General features: G+C 42.4%; 1 protein-coding gene across 6 annotated transcripts; it reads left to right on the top strand.

The window, feature by feature from the left end:
* Positions 1 to 624: 624 nt before the first annotated feature.
* LOC106567487 (RNA-binding protein 27) lies at positions 625 to 18934 on the top strand. 6 transcript variants are annotated; one of them, XM_014136769.2, is made up of 21 exons: positions 625 to 972; positions 1711 to 1829; positions 1984 to 2111; positions 2221 to 2303; positions 2564 to 2760; positions 3553 to 3855; positions 4716 to 4946; positions 6699 to 6860; positions 8170 to 8325; positions 8617 to 8758; positions 8967 to 9150; positions 9376 to 9603; positions 9742 to 9870; positions 10017 to 10136; positions 10241 to 10315; positions 13385 to 13546; positions 13698 to 13802; positions 15615 to 15833; positions 16046 to 16129; positions 16247 to 16366; positions 16490 to 18934. In XM_014136769.2, exons 1-21 carry the CDS (start codon positions 914 to 916, stop codon positions 16568 to 16570), a joined length of 3087 nt encoding a protein of 1028 aa, XP_013992244.1. In that variant the 5' UTR covers positions 625 to 913; the 3' UTR covers positions 16571 to 18934. The 6 variants fall into 6 exon arrangements, with proteins under 6 accessions (XP_013992244.1, XP_013992246.1, XP_013992243.1 ...); XM_014136771.2 differs by having other exon boundaries at positions 626 to 972; positions 8170 to 8316; positions 9739 to 9870; XM_014136768.2 differs by having other exon boundaries at positions 626 to 972; positions 9739 to 9870.
* Positions 18935 to 19965: the final 1031 nt, after the last annotated feature.

Here is a 19965-nt window from a genome sequence, read left to right as displayed (position 1 = left end):
CACAATAAGAATATTTCACACACACATACATACATACATATATATATATATATATATATATATATATATATATATATATATAAAATAATAATAATAAATAATAATAATAATTTAAACAGGGTGGTGAAATGATTTTGTTACGATTTTAGACAAGGTCTTATTTTCCTATCAACTGAGTGAAGAGTCCACCCTGGCCTGGCTCCAATATTATTGAAACTTTGAAATTGAATTTTTAAATAGATTTGCAAAACTAGAGAGAAATCCTACAAAAGATGAATGGTGGTTATCCCTTGGTTTTGTCGTCACTAGTTACCACATCCACAAATAGCTAAATCCCGCCTATTTATACAACTTGTCTTCTTAAAATCAGATTTTAAACCTAACCTTGAAGCTAACCTTAATTAACAAAACTACTAGACGTATGCTTAACCCTAACCTTAAATTAAGACCAAAAAGCTAATTTTAGTTTTCATTCATGTTTACGATATACTGTAGACCTTGTGGCTGTGATAACTAGTGACAACCCCTTGGTTTGGCCAGCTGATTGGCTTACGACATGTCCGTTGTGTCGCTGTTACTGATATCTAGTATCCTTGGGACGTCCATACCCTTAACCCTAACCCTAACCTGAACCTTAACCACTACCTTAAATCTTACCTTAACCCTTATTAAACCCTAATCGTAACATTTTCAATTTCAATGTGGGCACGTTATAGTTGGGACGTCCCAAGGATCCAAACTAGCAATGAACATTATGTTGCCATGCCTGTGTTTGAACGTAAAGCAATTCGTCCGACCTGCAAGTGAAGTGATTAGTAAAGGCCTAAGCTTAATATACATTTGTAGACGATGAAAGTAGGAATATCAAAACACACCTTGAACTTATAGTCAGTATTATTAAGCCGTTTTCACGATGATCATAGAAAATGTGGAAGCTTTGAAGTCGTGGCTCGCAAAACTCCTGGAGCCAATGTGAGTGATGAATTGAAATGACACTTAGCAAGCTAGCTTGCACGAGTTAGCACGCTAACTAGCTACGCCACCGCTAGCTTGCTATGTGGCAGTACAAATACCAAATGAACGTTTGTGGTGTAAATTATACGGCGTTATACATTCTGCATATCTGGTATGTTGGGCAAATTGTAGACACTAATCACATTAAGTCATTCTAGATAACGTTATGTGTTTTGGTGTCGCTGCCGAAATGGATTTAACTAACTAGCCAGCTGGAAAGCTAGCTAACTAGTTAACTTTGTCTGACTACCAGCTAACTAAAGTTGGCTAGTTAAACTCAATCAACATCGTCCCAATCAACGAGAATCATTGATATTACTATTGCACAGCAAGTGTGGCTTGTGATGTATGGGTAAATTAGGATATGAAATAAACTAGACTGGCATAGTTATAAATGTAGTGGCTAAGGTAGCTTAGCTACCCCTAGACACTGCTAGTAGTGACGTCTATCATTTATAGCCAACCAGCTAGCTAGCCAGTTAGAAAGCCTGACATCCCAGTTTATATAAGTGTGTGTTGTCATTGCTAACATATATGTTAGGTAGAACTAGATTAGTGTTTAACTTGCTGCCTCAATTCAAAATCTCAAACTTTCTTGTCATTGCAAATTTCTTGGCTTGGTTACACATGATTATTGACAGATATTGTCTGATACAAACCCTGTTCTGAGCAATATGGATAATGTTGCTTTTGCAGATGTGATGCTGACCCCTCTGCTTTAGCCAATTATGTTGTGGCTTTGGTAAAGAAGGACAAACCTGAGAAAGAGCTGAAAGCACTTTGTGCAGATCAACTGGATGTCTTCTTACAAAAAGGTAGGACACACAACTCATTAATGTCAGTGTTGTTTTGCATCACATAAACTAGTATTTCCGTTGTAGAAACATTTAGGTGACTGAATGATAGTCTGAAATAATTCAAGAGAAATGTTTATGAAAGTTTTATGTCTTGATACTTCACCTATTACAGAAACCACCGGATTTGTTGATAAGCTCTTTGATTGTTTGACCACCAAAAACTACTTGGGTAATCCACTTGCTAAGGAAGTTCCCAAAGAGGACACCAAACTCCATGTACTAAAACAGGAGGCTGTGGAGGTAAGGGCATGTGTTGAACTGGCTTCATGCAGAATCCTTTCCGTTGTATTATGTTGCAGTCTTTGATGGTTGGGATATAGCTCATTATTGTTATTTTCTCAATCTTAAGGTTGAAAATGTAGAAGAGGATAGGGGGGATAACAGGAGGAGAAGAAGTCCACTGAGAAACCGCTCTGACTTCAACGAGTCAAGGTAAGGCCGATGTCTATGTTTTTGTTATTTTCATGGTTCTCTCCAGTGAGTTCACCTCTTGACAGTGATGATGCTCTCTGGAGGTCAAGATGTTGGTTTGATTAGGCCCTTATGTCTAATGATCTTTGACACACAATGTAGGTCTTGTTGTTGAAATGCTAGTCACATCAGTAGTACAGATTACCATGAAAAGGTTTGGTGCTGTATAAAAAGTGCTGCTAAATAACTAACCAACATGCCTTGATCGCCTGACCACACAGGGGCCGTGATGACCGCAGACGAGACGACCGCAAGCGGCGTGACATGGACCGTCATGGTAAAAGCACAGATTCCCACCGTGATAGGCATGACCGGCGCGGAGGCAACTCTCGTGGGCGCAGCTACAGCCGCAGCAGGAGCCGCAGCCGAAGTGGGAGCCGAGGCATGAGCAGGGACAAGGAGCACAGCAGAGGGAGAGGTGAGACTCACAGGGGTGCGGACATGGACAAATCTGCTTCACTTCAAATGTTAACCTAAAAGGTTGAAAACAAATCTTTGATAAGAAGAGTCAAGATTCAAGAAATTAGCCTATTGATTTGACTTGTACAGGGGAGATCCTTAAATGCCCTCTGTGGTGTGGGTGTCTCATAATAAAGATTATGATAAATTCTGGGCAGTGGTGGGAAAAGTACTCAATTGTCATACTTGAGTAAAAGTGAAGATGCCTTAATAAAAAATGACTCCAGTGAAAGTCTCCCAGTAAAATACTACTTGAGTAAATATAAAAGTATCTGGTTTTAAATGTACTTAGTACAGTGGTGGAAAGAGTACTAAATTGTCATACTTGAGTAAAAGTAAATGCTATACATCAAATTCTTTATATTAAGCAAACCAGACTACACAATTTTCTTTTTCTTTTTTGGACAGACAGGTAAACTCCAGTAGGGATTACAACAAGTTATATTGATAGGTGTGTGAATTGGACCATATTGCTGTTCTGCATGAGCGTTCGAAATGTAGTGAGTATTTTTGGGTGTCAGGGAAAATGTATGGGAGTAAAAAGTAAATATTTTCTTTAGGAATGTGGTGGAGTTAAAAATTGTAAAAAAATATAATTAGAGAACTTAAGTACGGCTACCCCAAAAAATTACTTAAGTAGTACTTCAACGTTTTTTAAACTTAACCCAGAACCAGTGGTGTAAAGTAATGTTAAGTTTACATTGTGACTTTTGGGTTAAAGCTTTTCTCTTTGTCTCTGTATGTTCAACAGATTACAGGTTAAAGTTTGAAGTGGAGAGGAAGGAGCCTGAGAGTTTCAACTCCACCTCTGGGTCCCTGGGTACCCAACAGCAGCAGCAACACCAGCATCCGCCACCTCTCCTGCCAACCCCCCAGCAGCACCCGTTCCCCTCCTCTGCTGGCCAAGCTGTCCCCAGCTCTGTTACCGTGGTAGCGCCCGCTCACCTGCCCGACAGCACCACGGAGAGCTGGTCTAATTACTACTCCAATCACAGGGAGGGCAAGCTGTTCAACAAGGGCACTCCAGTCAAGCACCGCTGTCGCGACTACGACGGTAAGGGCTCACCTCTGGGTTATTCTGGAGAAAGACTTACCAACTGAAATAGTCTCATTTCACTCTGATCTGAGGTCTATATTATGAAATTAGATGTTACCTATGTCTCTTAGCCCTACAATTAATGTAGCAACAATATCTGGCTTTTACTTGTGCCTTGATTTAACCAGGTAAGTCATTGAGAACCCATTCTCTTTTACATTAATGACCTGTTGTTTATGTAACTTATCTGTTTTAGTGACTGAACGACAAGACTAACTCATCCATATCCAAAATAGTTTCTAATGTAATGCATGTACATGCAAAAACTTGTGAAAGGATGTTCAATATTGAAACAGGTGGCCTTGGGTGGTCTTCTGGTCATTGTATATGCTAGGAGCCTTATCTGTAGAGTGTTACGTTCATGTGTCTACAGTAGTCAAATTGTACAAATATTTACAGTCAAATATCAGCCAATTATTTGTTTATGAATGAAATGTGGTAGGTTGGTTGCATTCTAACCCTCAGTAAGTGTGTGCCTGGTTTAAAGCACTGCTAATGACCCAGGTTCAACATCCTTCCCCTGAGAGTGCAGATCAGGCTTAGAGCCGCTTCTCCAATGGGACACTGTTTATATTTATCCAACGGTCTCAACAGTGCAGCAATATTTCTCACTCAGCCCCACCATTGAGGGTTCAGAGAATTGCCTGGATGTTATCAGGAGCTCTCAACAAAACGGTTGAAAAGTAGATGCATCTAATTTTGGGCTGATGTAATTGTTTATATGACTGGGGGAAAGCAATTCTGAGCATAATTATGGTGAGAATGTAATTGATCATTTTTACTCAATTTTCATCGATCTTCCTTTCTGTCTTCCACAGAGAAAGGCTTCTGTGTGCGTGGTGACCTCTGTCCCTTTGACCACGGCAATGATCCTCTGATTGTGGACGACGTCACGCTGCCCGCCATGATCCCGTTCCCCCCACCTGGCATGCCACCACCGGCCCGGATGGCCATGCCACCCATGACCGAGCCGCCCCCTGCCATCAGGATGCCCATGCCACCCCACGGCCAGCCGCCCCCACCGGGCATCTTCCCAATGCCTCCTCCTGGTGAGTAATGTTACCATGTCTCTGCTATGATGCCGTCTCCAATTCGACCATCACTCCTGATCCCCGAATGCTTACCAGTCTGTGTTTGACATAGGCTAAGGCCAAGTGTTTTTCCTGGTCAGGTCACATGATTAGGAAAAACCCAGGGCCCTAACTTTAGATCCTAATGTGGTGAGAGTCATTTTAGGATGCATGGATGTTTGTTTACATCAGTGGTCAACAAACGGTAAGTATTGATTTCCCATTTATTTGTCTCTGCCTGCATATTGGCCTCCGAGAAGGTAGGTTATATTCTATATGCAAAAGTAGAAAGTGTCGCTGTCATTATTCTTGCTGCTTCAAGTTCAGTAGCCATGCGTGCGAAATCAGGTGCGCGTGTGGTCTCAATTAAATGGAGTAGGCCTATGCATGGCAGAGAAGCACTGGGCAGTTATATTTCCAAGGAAATGTACTTCCTAAATATGATTAGGTTATAGTTTACTACATTGCATGGAAATAAATATTGATCACGCATATTTATCAGTCTGAAAATCTTTCCACTCCTAAAAGGTAGGCTATAAAAATAGCTCTAGCGAAAGGGCAAGTCTCAAAAACGCTGCTCTCTTCAACTACATCTAGCATATTGGTTGATACAGCCCAGTAATACAGATAGTCTAATATAATGGGCCACGTGAGAATCTCTGGTAATTTAACCTATTTCTTAAGTGATTTTTGCGCATTTGATATTGCCTATAGGGTGCAAAATGGCTAGGACCGTGGCTGGCACGTGAGCTGCGTCACATACGCCTAAAAGAACATTGCGGGACTGCGTTGGGTTTGGGACCAGTTCTTGTGGTAGCGGGTGGGAGTCGGACAGAAAGCCAGCTGGTGGGGCGCGCTGCGGTATGAAAAGCTGCGGGTGCTTGCCTGTTAAATTGAGAAATAGCATGTCATAAGGACGGTTTGTTGTGTTACATACACTGGAAAAAAATATCAACTCAACATGGAAGGTGTTGGTTTCATGAGCTGAAGTAATACATTTTAGTAAAATTTTCCATATACACAAACATATTATTTTTCTCAAATTTTGTGCACAAATTTGTTTCCATCCCTGTTTGTGAGCATTTCTCATTTGCCAAGATAATCCATCCACCTGACAGGTGTGGCATATCAAGAAGCTGATTTAGCAGCATGATCATTACACAAGTGCACCTTTTGCAGGGGACAATATAAGGCCACTTTAAAATGTACAGTTGTCACACAACACAATGCCACAGATGTCTCAAGTTTTAAGGGAGCATGCAATTGGCATGCTGACTGCAGGAATGTCCACCAGAGCTGTTGCCAGAGAATTTAATATTAATTTCTCTACCTTAAGCTGCCTACAATGTCATTGCTGAGGAGTATTTCTGTCTGTAATAAAGCACTTTAGTGGAGAAAAACTCATTCTGATTGGCTGGGCCTGGCTGCCGTCCAAGGCCCACCCATTGCTACACCACTGCCCAGCCATGTGAAATCCATAGATTAGGGCCTAATGAATTTTATTCAATTGACTGATTTCCTATATGAACTATAACTCAGTAAAACTTTGAAATTGTTCAGTGTAGATACGCACCTCAGAGAAACAGCTGTCTTTGTTGTTGTCTTACCCTCACCGGTGCTCACCCTATACTGCATGTCTGTACTTTACCTAGCCTTTTCTGTTTAGGAGTTTAAGTAAATGGCTTTTGTCTAGTATTAGCTGGGTTCAGCTTGGATTTGTATCTCCCATAGGGCCCCCATTAATACCAGCAAGTGGGATAGATACTCCCAACAACTCAGGGGCGAGTTCCGCCTCCTCTCTGGGACCGCCTGGAGTGGGACCTCCACCTCCTCTTCCTCCACCACCTCCATCTTCTTCAGTCTCTCTACACCCCCAATATTCTCAGTCAGAATGTAAGCAGCTATGATTTTCTCATTGGCATGGAAAAGTGGTACTTCTAAGCATAGCTCCCATATTATTTTACTTTTTGTCAGTTTGTTTTCTTTGAAACACATCGTCATTCAAATCAATGTGAACCAGAATGCCGTTGTTCAGTTTGACTGTAGTAAGTGAGGAAAGACAGAGAAATTATATTGGTTTAAAATGTTTATGGTCACATGGTTCATTCAAGTGTTGCAAATTATTTCCTTTTTGGGTGGTGGTGTTAGTTTTGTTTTTGTGTCCTACTGCCTTGCCTGCATGATCAAGTCATTTCTTTAGGGTGCAATAACATATGTTGACCAGAGGGTCACACTGTTTCTGAACTGGAAATCTACGGTTGGTGCTGTAAGGTGCACATTAGATGTGTGCAAACTTTATTTGACTAATCCTGCCCACATACGTGAGAAAATGAATTAATTGAAATTCAGTCCATTTCTCTACCCTCAATACAAAATAATAATATATATATATATCCATATATATATATCACACAGACACACACACTACCGTTCAAAAGTTTGGGGTCACTTAGAAATGTCCTTGTTTTTTAAAGAAAAGTTCCATTTTTTTGTCCATTAAAAATAACATCAAATTGTTCGGAAATACAGTGTAGACATTGTTAACAATGTTAACAGTATTTCTGATCAATTTGATGTTATTTTAATGGACAAAAAAATGGAGCTTTTCTTACAAAAACAAGGACATTTCTAAGTGTCCCCAAACTTTTGAACGGTAGTGTGTGTAATATATTTTTTTTATTATTGGAAATGTGCAAAAACTTCTGAAAACCTGTTTAGTCATTATGGGATATTGTTTGTAGATTGCTGAGTATTTGTATTTCTTTCAATTTTAGAATAAGGCTGTAATGTAACCAAATGTGGAAATAGCCAAGGGGTCTGAATACTACCCGAAGTGTGTGTGTGTGTGTGTGTGTGTGTGTGTGTGTGTGTGTGTGTGTGTGTGTGTGTGTGTGTGTGTGTGTGTGTGTGTGTGTGTGTGTGTGTGTGTGTGTTTGTTTTACTTGATCTGGGTGTCTCCATGTTTTAGTTTAGTGCATGCATTCTTGACAGTCCCAAGCCATATCCTTTTCTATAGCAAAATCAGACTTTATAATATTGAGCTCAATAGTATAACCATACTTAGGTTTTCCTTGTAAGCATGCATGCATACAGTTAAAGTAGGTGTTATTACAGATATGCCTATTTGGGAATTGTCACTCTCCACAGTGTAAAATGATGTTTTAGTTCTTCTAATGATGTGGCCCATCCCTTGTGCTGCCAGATAATTACGACCCAGAGGCCTACAACCCAGAGTCTCCAGGCATCACTGCAGCCAGCCGGCCCCAGTACAGGCAGTTCATCCCCCGCATCCAGACCCAGAGACCTAACCTGATTGGCCTCACTTCCGGAGATGGCCAGGGATCCAGAGGTATCACATGTGGGTCTATCCTGTCCCACTTTAATTAATCGATCCCTTTTACTCAACACAGTCACTTTAGTTATTTAGATTGGGCTTTTCCTCTGCTCCTAACCAATACGAAACATGAGACGAGTTCCATATGTTAATTCATTTGGAGAACATGATCAAACAACTCGAACCAGACTAGGATCTTAGAGAAAAAGCCATGCACAGCTAGAATCACTTTACATATCCTTATTTTCATCCAGACAGCAGTCCAGATTCTAGCTGTGTCATTACGACTGACTGTTTTTCTCCTTTTCCCAGCAGCTAATATAGTGATCCAGACAGAGCCGGCAGTGGCCAGTGTTCCCAGCAGTGTGTCCCGCTACAGCAGCACCGAGCAGGAGAGCAGGAAGAGGCCCCTGGGTCCCACAGAGGGCCAACTGCCCAAAAAACCCTGGATGGACAAGTAAGAACACACACAAGGGCCACTCTGAACACGCACAGTACCCACCCTCCACTGCAGCGTTGTGAGCAATTCCAGTTCAATGGCAGTTTTAATTGCCCTCCGTAGGAGCCTGGATTTAGATGACTCATTACTTGACCCGAACTTTGCTTCACAGATCACTGTCATTGGCTCCTCTGCCCTGTCACTCACTTCTGTCATTCTCTTCCAGGTCAAACTACCAGGCCAACAACCAACTTAACTTCCCCAACAACAAGCCCCAACACGGGGGCTTCCCCAAGAAGAATCACTATGTCAACACTAAGCTGGAAGTTCGCAAAATCCCCCGAGATCTCAACAACATCACCAAATTGAATGAACACTTTAGCAAGTTTGGTACCATCGTGAATATTCAGGTAAGAGTAACATGACTGTATTTGACTATTTCATTCGCTTTTTATCTCGACAGCACTTTACTCACAATTTCTTGATATCATTTGTACCACTAAACACAGGAACTTTTTAGATCATTATTGGGGGAGTCTACATACATTCGAGGGTATTCAAGGACAAATCTGCTTGCCTATATCACTACTTCCTGTATCTCCTTTGACCTGTCCCTCCTGTCCCGTCTCCCATAGGTGGTGTTTGGTGGTGACCCAGAGGCAGCACTGATCCAGTACACAGCCAACGAAGAGGCACGGCGGGCCATCTCCAGCATTGAGGCGGTGCTCAACAACCGCTTCATCCGTGTGTACTGGCACCGAGAGGCCAACACCCAGCAGCAGGGACAGAGCATGGGTCAGGGTCAGGGGGACGGACCGAGCCAGAGCTCTGCCATGGGGCAACAGCAACCCAACGTCCACAAGGTGAACAGCTACTGCTGGTCAAACCATTAATTCATTCAACCAGCAGTTTTGGTTTTGAACAGAGAAGTTCTAAGTTCCAGGTCAGCAGTGATCATCATCCATGCATTACTTTTTTTATCTTTCTGTATAAACCAGCAGGTGATAAAGCAGCACAGTCCCGGGGCCTATGTGCTGAATAATAAGACGATGCCCAAACATTGCCAAGGTGTTGGGGCTGTGGCCGGGGGCAAACTGGACTCCCTGCATCCCAGCGCGGACCCTGCAGCAGTAAGCAGTCATTTCCTATGCTCTGTGGGTCTGAGTGTGCCCCTATACAGGTCTGCAACACGGTGTTGTATTATGGTAAAGAGAGTGGATTGACACAGGGGGGTAAGGTAGTAATCAAAGGGTGTGTTTGTCTTTTTCTATCCTAGGCACTCCTGGCCTCCTCTCCTCCTCTCCTCTACATGTCCACAGTCCTCAAGGCAACATCCAAGTCACTTGGTAAAACTGCCAAAGCACTTGAAGAACTGGAGGTCTTGAAAAAGAAGCAGGCAAGTCAGTTTTGCTGTTAGCATTTTGAATAAGCTTCAGTGTACCTTTCATACAAAAATCTAAATTCCACTCTATTCAATTGTTTGGTTTGTTCTTTGTTCAGGAGACATTGAAGTTACAACAGGACATGAGGAAAAAAAAGCAGGAGATGCTTGAGAAGCAGATTGAATGCCAGAAGGTATGGTTGCTTATATTACATATATACTGAATAAAAATATAAACGCAACATGTAAAGTGTTGGTCCCATGTTTCATGACCTGAAATAAATGTGTTTACATCCCTGTTAGTGAGCCTTTCTCCTTTGCCAAGATAATCCATCCACCTGACAGGTGTGGCATATCAAGAATCTGATTAAACAGCATGATCATTACACAGGTGCACCTTGTGCTGGGCACAGAAGGCCACTCTAAAATGTGCCATTTTGTCACACACACATGCCACGTGTCTCAAGTTGAGAGTGTGCAATTGGCATGCTGGCTGCAGGAATGTCCACCAGAGCTGTTGCCAGAGAATTTAATTTCTTTACCATAAGCCACCTCCAATGTCGTTTTAGAGCATTTGGCAGTACGTCCAACACGCCTCACAACCACAGACCACGTGTAACCACGTCAGCCCAGGACCTCCACATCTGAATTCACCTGCGGGATTGTTTGAGACCAGCCACCTGGACAGCTGATGAAACTGGGGTTTCCACAACCAAAGAATTTCTGAAAAACTTTCAGAAACGGTCTCAGGGAAGCTCATCTGTGTGCTCGTATTCCTCACCAGTGTCTTGACCTGACTGAAGTTCGGCGTCGTAGCCGACTTCAGTGAGAAAATGCTCACCTTCAATGGCCACTGGCAGAAGTGTGCTCTCACACAGATGAATTCTGATTTCAACTGTACCGGGCAGATGGCAGACAACGTGTATGGCGTCGTGTGGGCGTGCCATTTGCTAATGCCAACGTTGTGAACAGAGTGCCACATGGTGGGGTTATGGTATAGGCAGGCATAAGCTACGGACAACGAACACAATTGCATTTTATCGATGGCAATTTCAATGCACAGAGACAGTAATCAGATCCTGAGGCCCATTGTGCCATTCATCCGACGCCATCACCTCATGTTTCAGCATGATATTGCACAGCCCCTTGTCGCAAGGACCTGTACACCCATTGAGCATTTTTGGGATGCTCTGGATCGACATGTACGACAGCGGGTTCCAGTTCCTGCCAATATCCAGAAACTTCGCACATCCATTGAAGAGGAGTGGGACAACATTCCACAGGCCACAATCAACATTCTGATTCAACTCTATGCAAAGGAGATGTATCGCGCTGCATGAGGCAAATGGTGGTCGCACCAGATACTGACCGGTTTTCTGGTTCACACCCCTACTTTTTTTTTTTTCAAGGTATCTCTGACCAACAGATTTTTCCACATTTTTCCATATTTTGTTACGTTACAGCCGTATTCTAAAATTGATTAAATAGTTTCCCCCCCTCAATCTACACACAATACCCCATAATGACAAAGCAGAAACAGGTTTTTAGATTTTGTTGCTAATGTATAACATTTTGGGGGAGATATGACTTTTACACAAGTATTCAGACCCTTTACTCAGTACCTTTTGGCAGCAATTACAGCCTCGAGTCTTCTTCGATATGACGCTACAAGCTTGGCACACCTGTATTTGGGGACTTTCTCCCCTTCTTCTCTGCAGGTCCTCTCAAGCTCTGTCAGGTTGGATAGGGGGCGTCACTGCACAGCTATTTTCAAGCCTATCCAGAGATGTTCGATTGGGTTCAAGTCCGGGCTCTGGCTGGGCTCCACTCAAGGACATTCACAGCCACTCCTGCATTGTCCTGCATTGTCTTGGCTGTGTGCTTAGGGTCGTTGTCCTGTTGGAAGGTGAACTGTCGCCCCAGTCTGAGATCCTGAGCGCTCTGGAGCAGGTTTTCATCAAGGATCTCTCTGTACTTTGCTCCGTTCATCTTTCCCTCGATCCTGACTAGTCTCCCAGTCCCTATCGCTGAAAAACATCCCCCACATGCTGCCACCACCATGCTTCACCGTAGGGATGGTGCCAGGTTTCCTCCATGCTTGACATTCAGGCCAAAGAGTTCGATCTTGGTTTCATCAGACCAGAGAATCGTGTTTCTCATGGTCAGAGTCCTTTAGGTGCCTTTTGGCAAACTCCAAGCGGGCTGTCATGTGCCTTTTACTGAGGAGTGGCTTTAGTCTGGCCACTCTACCATAAAGGCCTGATCGGTAGAGTGCTGCAGAGATTCTGGAATGTTTTCCCATCTCCGCAGAGAAACTCTGGTGCTCTGTCAGAGTGACTATCGGGTTCTTGGTCATCTTGCTAACCAAGGCCCTTCTCACCCGATTGCTCAGTTTGGCTGGGTGGCCAGCTCTAGGAAGAGTCTTGGTGATTCCAAACTTCTTCCATTTAAGAATGATGGAGGCCAATGTTCTTGGGGACCTTCAATGCTGCTGAAATGTTTCGGTACCCTTCCCCAGATCTGTGCCTCGACACAATCCTCTGACCTTGGTGTTTTCTCTGACATGCACTGTCAACTGTGGAACCTTATATAGACAGGTATGTGCCTTTCCAAATCATGTCCAATCAATTGACTTGACCACAGGTGGACTCTCAGTTGTAGAAGCATCTGAAGGATGATCAATGGAAACAGGATGCACCTGAGCTTGATTTTGAGTCTCATAGCAAAAGGTCTGAACATTTATGTAAATAAGGTATTTCTCTTTATATTTTATACATTTGCTACAATTTCGAAACACCTGTTTTCACTTTGACATTGTGGGGTATTGTGTGTAGATTGATGAGGGGGGAAAAAGTATTTATTTCATTTTAGAATAAGGCTGTCACGTAACAAAATGTGGAAAAGGGGAAGGGGTCTGCATACTTTCCAAATGCATTGTATCTGTATTCCCAGTCATGTGAAATCCATAGATTAGGGCCTAATTAATTTATTTCAATTGACTGATTCCCTTATAAACTGTTAAAATCTTTGAAATTGTTGCATGTTGCGTTGATATTTCTGTTCAGTGTAGTTGATAATTAAAAGGATATCACCACCTTCCATTTTACAGTTGCACATAAGCCACATGCAGTGATCATCATCACATTGTTCCATTCACTATCAAAACCAAGGACACCAGTAAGACCAAAAGAGCCTGTGTGTTGTCCTGGAAAACCCTGCTTGTCTAGCACTGATTAGTCAATCTCATGTCCTTCCTCCTATAGGCTCTAATAAACAGACTTGAAAAGAACCGGGCCACTTTGAAGCCAGAGGAGAGGGCCAACCTTATGAAGACTCTGAAGGATCTGACCGACAAGATCTCCCAGCTCCAGAACGAGATGAACCCAGCCTCCCACTCCACGGCCCAGTCCAAGACCAAGATAGATGTGAGTCTACCTACCATATCATATAGGGCTGTAGTTACTTAATTGCGCCATCACTGCTATTTACAGTATTTGCTTATACAATGTAGTTCATGCATTGTGGAAATCCAACACGTAATATCAATGGCTCTGTTTGATCTGTGCTGTCCCTCAGAAACAAAAGGAGCTTCTGGATACAGAGCTTGATTTCCACAAGAAGATGAGTTCTGGAGAGGACACGACAGACCTGAAGCAGAAACTGGGCCAGCTGCAGGTTGAGGTGGGTAGACAGGGCATCCATACTTTCGGAAGTCCTCTCTCTAGAACTGATGACCATGTCTGGAATGTGGCAGTGTTCTGGCATACTGAAAGAGTAGTGGCAGACAAGGCAACTCCAACAAATGTGCAACCTTTTAGAAGAATGGTCTGAAGCGAGCAGCAGGACATCACCTTGGATATGAACGTATGCCTTGCCACACAGCTTCTCTCGTCTGCTGCTAGTCACATATGTCGCCCAGTGTTTCCTCTGCAGTCATTTAGCTGGGGTGCTGCGCCAGGGCAAAATCATTGCCGGCACGCCCCAAAAATATGGAACATTAAAAAATTCTAAAATCAATTCCAGAGGAAAAACACGTCTTCAGTGTCAGAGGATCAGGTTCTAAACAACAAACTTGTTTTTTTTTTCTCATGGCAACACCTCTCTGCATGGCTTTCCCAGCCTGGTGTGCTTAAATTAGCTTCCATGAAATATGCATGGCTTTATCCCACTTCTGCACATTAAACTGCAGGCACTTACCAAGCCCAGAGGACACCCACTAACGAATGCTAACGAAACACACATCGTACATTGATGCATCTGATTTCATTAAAGTTTGAGCTCGTGTTCCTTGTAAGAAAATAGAGGGATGACATTTAGTAGGAGGGGTAGGGAAGGACGAGTGTTGGTGTTCTGCTCCATTTTTACATTTGAGTTATTTAGCAGACTCTCTTATCCAGAGCGACTTACCGTAAATTCCGGACTATAAGCCGCAACTTTTTTCCCAGCTTTGAACCTCGCGGCTTAAACAATGACGCGGCTAATATATGGATTTTTCCCGCTTTCAATTTTTTTCTCCCCAAAAAACACATTCTGTGACGTGCTCAGTTTTTTGGCGGCATGAAGCTTTCATTAGACCAATGAAATTGCTGAACGGGTTAAGGTCAAACAACTTTTTTTATTTACTGTTTAGATTAAATCGAGCGCTCTCAAACTTCCCATCATTCTGATTACGGTAGTCATTTTGTCACCCTCATCATGGCAAAGACACAGAGAAATGCATATGATGCAGCTTTCAAGTTGAAGGCGATTGATCTGGCTGTTGGAAAAGGAAATAGAGCTGCTGCACGGGGCTTGGTCTTAATGAGTCGATGATAAGACGTTGGAAACAGCAGCGTGAGGAATTGACTCAGTGCAAAAAGACAAAGCTCACTGCAAATGTTTTATTTTTCGTTACAAGCCGTGTTTCGTTAAAGCCTGTGTAAAGTTAATTTGTTTCAATGTACCGGTAGGCACCTGCGGCTTATAGACATGTGCGGCTTATTTATGTTCAAAATAAAAATAAAAAAATAATTCAGTGGGTGCGGCTTATATTCAGGTGCGCTTAATAGTCCGGAAATCACGGTACAAGAGCAATTAGGGTTAAGTACCTTGCTCAAGGATACAGACAGATTTTTCACCTAGTCAGCTCGGGATTCGAACCAGCCATCTTTTGTTTACTGGCCCAACGCCCTTAACCAGTAGGCTACCTGCCGCTCCAAGCCATCAGGCCCACCACAATCAGCCTGCTGGTCCTTATTCCCTTGGACTCATTAAAGATGGTTACCAGACCTGTGGGGACACTTGTTCTGAGTGGCATTACATTTTCTTCCTAGATACTGACGCTGCATGGCACTGTTTGCTGAGGACATGCCAGGTGGCACAGCCGGCTTTCTTGCTTCCACATCTGCCTCTGTGGTACTCACCTAATAGTGACAGGTGGCACCTCGTTTTGTGTGATGTTGAGGAGTAGCTGTAACTGTGGATCTGATGACTTTGTTGGCTGTGTTCCCCTAGGCCACACGGTTGGGCTTGATACCGACCGGGCGGGGGAAGGTGGACGATCCAATAGGCGGCAGGGGCAGGGGCCGAGGCCGAGGAAGGGGCAGGGGACGGGGACACAGAGGAGGAGGCAGGGGAGGGGGTAATCACATGGTGGTGGACCACAGGCCCCGGGCTATCGCCATCATGGGAGTCACACAGGAAGAGAAGGAGGAGCTGATGCCTCACTTTGTGGTAAGGAAATACAACCATCACATCTTATCCTATCCAGCTAGTTGCATGGTTTCCCCAAAATGGCTTATTTTAACATTGAAAAGTCAGAGCTAGAACTCATCCTGTGGTACAAAGCATGAATCGTTATAGTAGTAAAAACAATGCCTGAGAAGATGTGTAAAGGAGTTTCCACTGGCACTTACGGCTGTTTGGTATTCTTGTCCTTGTCACAGAAATTTGGTGAGATACAGGAGCTTCATGATCAGGATGCTACCAGCGTTGTCATGACATTCAAGACCCGGAGTGAAGCAGAGAATGTACGTCCTGCAGATATGACGCACAGTAGCTAGTAACATTTGGATGCCTTTATAACAGACAGTTAACACAACTTTGAATTGAATTTCACCCTTCATGATCATTTTCACATTTTATAGGCTGCAAACCAAGGAGCAAAGTTCAAAGGTCGCGTTCTACAGATTTCATGGCACAAGCCGAAGACCCCATCTGTGTCCACAGAGCCTGAAGAGGAGTCTTTGAAGGATGAGGCCAATAAGGTACGTTACTATACATCTCTCCCCATATGTTTTTATACCATTTAGGCATTTTGGGAAAGCATGTCATGTTAATAATTCAGAATTCAATGAACTGATGACTGTTCTTTGATTTCATTCCTCCAGGAGGAAGTCAGCCCCTACCTGCTTATGGAGGAAGACGACGATGAGGATGACGAGTACGAGAGTCGTTCATGGAGGCGATGAATGCAATACGAACGTCACACTTTTTAGTGGGAATTACTTTATTTTTTAAAAAACTCATTCAAGCCGATTTGACGAAATCACTTGTTTTTTTGTTGTTGCAATTTCCAGTATTTTGAGACTGAAGAATGAAACACTTATGAGAGAAAGCAGTTCCTTTAATGATACGTTTGAAGCTTGAAAAGGCAGACTGTTTTGTCTCTTCAAACATCTGAATAATTATTCAAATCTCACTTTTTCTGAGATAAAAATCTAAACCGTTATAAATAGGAGATGTATGTTTCGATGTGGTTACTAGATAATTGGTAACACACAACATTTGTGACTACTGTGAATAACTAGTTATTTTAATATATATTTAAGCTATGGTTTCCTTCTCCCTCGTTTGGCTAATGTTGTCTATAATTTCAAGGCTCAAAGGTCCTCAGTCCGGGGATGGCCACACCCTCACAGATCTCACCGTCTCGGTCTACGGCAGAGATCACCAAGTTTACTGTTGAAATGCCCTGGCAAATTAGATACAAACTCCATCTTGAATTTAGAGATACAATTGATATTCCCCCGAGTATTTTGTTGTTGACTAAATGTGTGGTGCCACTTTATGTACATATGAACACCAAGACTGTTACACACTTTTGAGATGGTGTGTAACAACTGTTTTCTCTTAACCCAAGTCATCTCCCCTTAGTCATCTGAAAGCCAAAGACATATTTGGATGAGGAGCTAGTCATTTATTGTCAAACGTGTTGGATATCTGTAGACAATGGTGTTTGAATGTATACTGAACATTTGATTTTCTCTAATTTTGCCTTACGTAATCAGCAGAAGGCTGAATTTTTGAGATTAGTGATTTTCTTCTGTAAATTTTGTAAATGTTTGCAATAGGATTTACTTTGATACTTTTTCAATTTTTTTGTCATTTGAATGAATGAATGAAATTGTCAGGAAAAGAGGTCCCACTTACTCTGCTTATTTAACGTAGGTTTGTGTTTAAACCAGCCCTTGTGGCGTCACTTCACATAACATAAAAGACATGTTCATACCAACTCATCTCTGCCAGGATTCATCTTCAAGGAAAATGCATGGTGTTGACAAGAGTTGTCAAATAACCAGTCATTTGTTACAGATTGGTAATGTTTCCATGCACAGTTTATGATCTTACTTTACATACATCAGCAGCAAATCCATTTCCATGTAAGCGAGGCACCTAATGTTAATGAGTGAGGAGCTCCCCGTACCACCCTGCAAGTGGAGAAATGTTGGTGGCTCTGAATGTGCTAACTAACATCAACTCTTATATGATTATGTATAATTGATGAAAAGAAGCTATATTTCCATACCGTATTTACATTTAATCAAGAGAGGGAGAGCTGAAATTCTTTAGAGATGCCCCTGAAGTATAGATATTGAACCCTATAGCATGTTATGCTTTCATATTTGGCCAGGACCACCCTGTTGTAACTCAAGACTAAACCATTGAATTCAATGTTAGCGCTGAAAACGGTTATGTTGCCATTGCCCCTATTTGATTTTGTCCCCTGTTTTGCAGTCTTATTGGGAAAGTTAGGTTAGAGTAACGGGAAAGGAAGACTCCTCTCGAGACTTTGACTTTGTCCTATCAGTGTGAGGCTTGGCGTGACAATTTTATATCAGTTAGGTCACATGTTTATTTTTGGAGATCAATAAAAAGCCCATTGGAATGTGAGAAGGGGATGACGGTCAGACTCTAGAACAGGGCTCTCCAACCCTGTTCGTGAAGAGCTACCCTCCTGTAGGATTTCACTCCAACCCCAGTTGTAACACCTGATTCAGCTTATCAACCAGCTGATTATTAGACTTGGGTGTGCAGAGAATAAGAAATTTGAGTTTTTCACTGCACCCTCCTTGTTTGCTATGTGCTTTTCCTGTTTGGATTGCATATTTCACAGCAACATATGAACAGCCCTTTGCTTGATAACTTCAGTAGGACAAATCTAATGGCAGGACTATTACTTCAGTGAGATTTCAGAAATTGATTTGAGGATTTTCTCCCATTGTTGTACTACCTTGTGGATGCAACTATGACATGGTAGTGTAACATGTAAAACACTTATTGGAAGAATATTTTTTGGGATTTGTTACTGTTTATATTTGCAGGAAGTGTATGTATTTTTGATTTATTCTGTTTGTAAAATGGATTTCTAACTTACTAGCATGTTTGCTTTTACCAATAAACATGGAGGAATGGTGTTATATGGAAAGGAACAAATTACAACATTTAAATAAAGAACTTGAATTAGACAAGTAAAAAAAAAAAACTATACCGTTCAAATTTCAACATTGCGAAGATGCGAGAGAAACCATTCCCCAAAAATATTACCTTCAAAACCTGTGTTGTGTCCTTTCTTTAGTATAGATACTGAATGATATATAGTTGAAGTCGGAAGTTTACATACACTTAGGTTGGAGTCATTAAAACTCGTTTTTCAACCACTCCACAAATGTCTTGTTTTAACAAACTATAGTTTTGGCAAGTCGGTTAGGACATTACTTCGTGCATGACACAGGTAATTTTCCAACAATTGTTTACAGACAGATTATTTCACTTATATTTCACTGTATCACAATTCCAGTGGGTCAAGTTCACATACACCAAGTTGACTGTGCCTTTAAACAGCTTGGGAAATTCCAGAAAATGATGTCATGGCTTTAGAAGCTTCTGATTGGCTTATTGACATCATTTGAGTCAATTGGAGGTGTAGCTGTGGATGTATTTCAAGGCCTACCTTCAAACGCAGTGCTTCTTTGCTTGACATCATGGGAAAATCAAAAGAAATCAGCCAAGACCTCAGAAAAACAATTGTTGACCTCCACAAGCCTGGTTCATCCTTGGGAGCAATTTCCAAACGCCTGAAGGCACCACGTTCATCTGTACAAACAATAGTATGCAAGTATAAACATCATGGGACCATGCAGCCGTCATACCTCTCAGGAAGGAGACGCGTTCTGTCTCCTAGAGATGAACGTACTTTGGTGCGAAAAGTGCAAATCAATCCCAGGACAACAGTAAAGGAACTTGCGAAGATGCTGGAGGAAACGGGTACAAAAGTATCTCTATCCACAGTAAAACGAATCCTATATGGACATAACCTGAAAGGTCGCTCAGCAAGGAAGAAGACACTGCTCCAAAACCGCCATAAAAAAGCCATACTACAGTTTGCAACTGCACATGGGGACAATGATCATACTTTTTGGAGAAATGTCCATAATGACCATTGTGATGTTTGGAGGAAAAAGGGGGAGGCTTGAAGGCGAAGAACACCATCCCAACCGTGAAGAACGGGGGTGGCAGCATCATGTTGTGAGGGTGCTTTTCTGCAGGAGGGACTGGTGCACTTCACAAAATTGATGGCATCATG

This window comes from Salmo salar, chromosome ssa13 (assembly GCF_905237065.1).
Source record: "Salmo salar chromosome ssa13, Ssal_v3.1, whole genome shotgun sequence".
Taxonomy (NCBI): domain Eukaryota; kingdom Metazoa; phylum Chordata; class Actinopteri; order Salmoniformes; family Salmonidae; genus Salmo; species Salmo salar.
Note: the sequence above shows the minus strand (reverse complement) of the source record. Positions and strands in the feature narration are given on the sequence as shown.